At 49.0% G+C, this 2741-nt stretch overlaps 1 protein-coding gene across 2 annotated transcripts in view; it reads right to left on the bottom strand.

Moving 5' to 3' along the window:
* The window catches only part of MFAP5 (microfibril associated protein 5), a 19327-nt gene that overhangs the window by 12240 nt on the left and 4346 nt on the right, over nucleotides 1–2741 (bottom strand). For both annotated transcript variants that reach the window (XM_006032624.3, XM_006032623.3), the window contains exon 3: nucleotides 2328–2366. In XM_006032624.3, coding sequence (XP_006032686.1) covers nucleotides 2328–2366 — 39 coding nt within the window. The remainder of the gene's footprint in view (nucleotides 1–2327; nucleotides 2367–2741) is intronic.

Below are 2741 nucleotides of genomic sequence, written 5' to 3' on the forward strand. Positions count from 1 at the left end.
GTTCACCATGGGGCAGATGGCTGAGGGGAAGGCCTGCCACCTGAGGGAGAAGGCATGGTCACGGAGCTCTCTGCGTTTCCACAGCACTGTACAAGCACAAATTCAGGTATCCTCTTGCCTCTTTTGGCAGGTAAGTCCCTATCATCATCCTTCTGTAAGGATGGGGAAACTGAGGCACAGAGCTATATGATGACTTGCCCAAAGCTCTAGGGCGAGTCAGTAGCCAAGCCAGGGACAGGCTCTGGGTCTCCATAGTTCAGCATGATTCCACCACTAGTTCATTCTGTTCCCAGCAACATGTCCCTGCTCTGCACAATTGGGTTTCACTGAGGCAACAATTTGGTTCCCCTCACTTCTGGATTTTAGAGAGTGACTCAAACCTATCAACACCCTGCCCAGCTGCACCTCTGACTGCACCCTCCTAGCCTTGCCCCTCCAGGCCATGTCTGTCTCTTGAAGCTTCTACCTCCTTCTCTGAGATCTGGCCTTTGGTTTGTGCCTACTCACCTACAGCTATTGTCCAGCTCACCTCCTGCCACCTCTTCCTTAGCTCTCTGAAAGGCCTCTCATCCCTCTCCCATCCATTCAAACTCCAGCCACAAAGGGCATGGTATGCCATCTTTACTACACCATCCCCTTTTTCGGATCCCTCCTGTGGTTCCTGAATCAAATCATAATCATGTCCTTGCCATTACAGGCCTGTCAAAGGGCTGCTTCCTCCTCTGTAAATGCCTTTGTCCCTGGCTTGTTTACTTTTCATTCCATCCAGGAAGAGCACACACCAACTGCTGCAGCTTTCTTAATCTGACGAAGGGTTTTTGAACCCGAAAGCTTGCTTAATAACTATTCTCCAACCATTTGGGTTGGTCTAATAAAAGATATCAAATTCACCCAAGAAACCTTGTCTGCCTATATCCTTAGACCAACACAGCTACAACCTAAACCCTTTGTCTCTTCCTGCATTCTTTTCATTGCCCAGGACACCAACCTCACCACCCTTTTTAGGCACCTCTCCATCTTGCATTTCTGTAACTTCTTCTAGGCCACCCCATCCACCAGGAACTTCCTTCCTCAGTTAATCCATAAAACTGTTACCTTTTCCTCTCCTGAGTTCCTGCTTGGCACTCACTTCCACCGTCACAAACTGTCAGATGACAGTCACTACTCATGCAGGGATTTAAAATAATGAAAAGGTTAAAGATCAGACACAGCCAGGCAAACCCATCAGGCTGGTGTGTTTAGGACAGTGGCTCCCAACCTTGGGTTGTGACCCAAGTCAAGGTCATGGGAGGTCTGCCCCTCCTGCCTGTGGGGCTCTCCCAGCACATGGTCTGTGCAGATCTCGCTGCTGCTGCCCCCTGCAATCCCAGCCCAGCTCAGGCTCTGCTGGTGCCACCGGGCATAATTGAGTCGGTGGCAGGGGTCGTGCCCTGGATTTAGGGTCGCAGCAAAAAAAGGTTGGGAGCCACTGGTTTAGGGCATATCAGGTTCTGTAGCCAATGCACACATGTGAGTGATGGGGCCAGCATCACGTTCAGTGGCCTTGGGCTTCCCAGCCCAAATGAACAGGTGCTAATTTACAGCTGAGTCAATGGAGGGTGGCCCCAGCATAAGGCTCAAATTCACACTTCTGGATTGGTAGCATGGCATTTTACCTGCTCATCCATCACATCTCGTATCATAATACACCTAGTGACTCTGAACAGACTAGTTGCACACAGGGCTAGTCCGTGTAACTGCTATTGCTGCAGCACCTATGTCTTTCCTACCCTCTTCCCTCTATTTATGACCACCACCTCAGGTTTGTGGTGTCTGTAAGCTTTTTAGGCAAGGACTGTCTCTTACCCCATGCATGTACAGCACCTAGCACATAGGAACAGTGATCTCAATGTCCATGTAATTAAAAATAGCAACCCTGTCTGGAGTGGATCCTAGAAGCTGTATGATGCTGTGGAGCCAAGCTTCATGGCAGCTGAGGCCAGGAAATAGTGTGCCATTTGCAGAGAGTGCAAATATTGATCAAGACACTGGGGCCAAAGAACCTATTCCTGCATGAAGATCCCTGGGGTTTAATCCCTGTTGTAAGCTTCACCCGAAAGGAAGCACCTCAAACCGAAGGGCCTCCTACGAGCATGAAGGAGTACTAGGGCACTTCCCACTGAGCAGCCAGCATCCAGATTCTCCAATGCTCAGGACCAGCCAGGCCCAATCTCTAATGAGCCTGCAGCTTGAGTGGGTGTAATTACAATGCATTTCCCTCCACCACATGACCCACACACTCCTGTATGTGCGTGCACACCATTTATGGCAGACCAGACAGCACTTACTGATTGTTGATTGTCCATTGACTACTTGTGGAAACCAGTCTGCAAGAGAAGAGGGGACAGGGCAGAGGTCAGAGCATAGGATTTGCATAGGCTAGAACACTGTTTTTTAACATTTTTCATTTGCAGACCCCTAACATTTTTTGCAAAGAGGTGCAAATTTGTAAATTTTGCAAATTTTGAATGGTGGTGCATGATCATAGCCTTCTTTCACAGACCTCTTAAACATAATCTGCGGACCACAGGTTGAAGACCACCGGGCTAGAGACATTTATGAAATACTTGGAAGAGCTGGTGTATGGTGTATGGGAGGCCACTGCCCTCTACTGGAGGGGAGGAGAACCACTCAATTCTATGGATTATTCAGTTCTTTGCAGATTCTTGGAGTGAGCAGATCTGGACACTGCGCCTGCTGAA

The sequence above is a fragment of the Alligator sinensis genome, unplaced genomic scaffold, assembly GCF_000455745.1.
Source record: "Alligator sinensis unplaced genomic scaffold, ASM45574v1 scaffold1129_1, whole genome shotgun sequence".
Lineage (NCBI taxonomy): Eukaryota > Metazoa > Chordata > Crocodylia > Alligatoridae > Alligator > Alligator sinensis.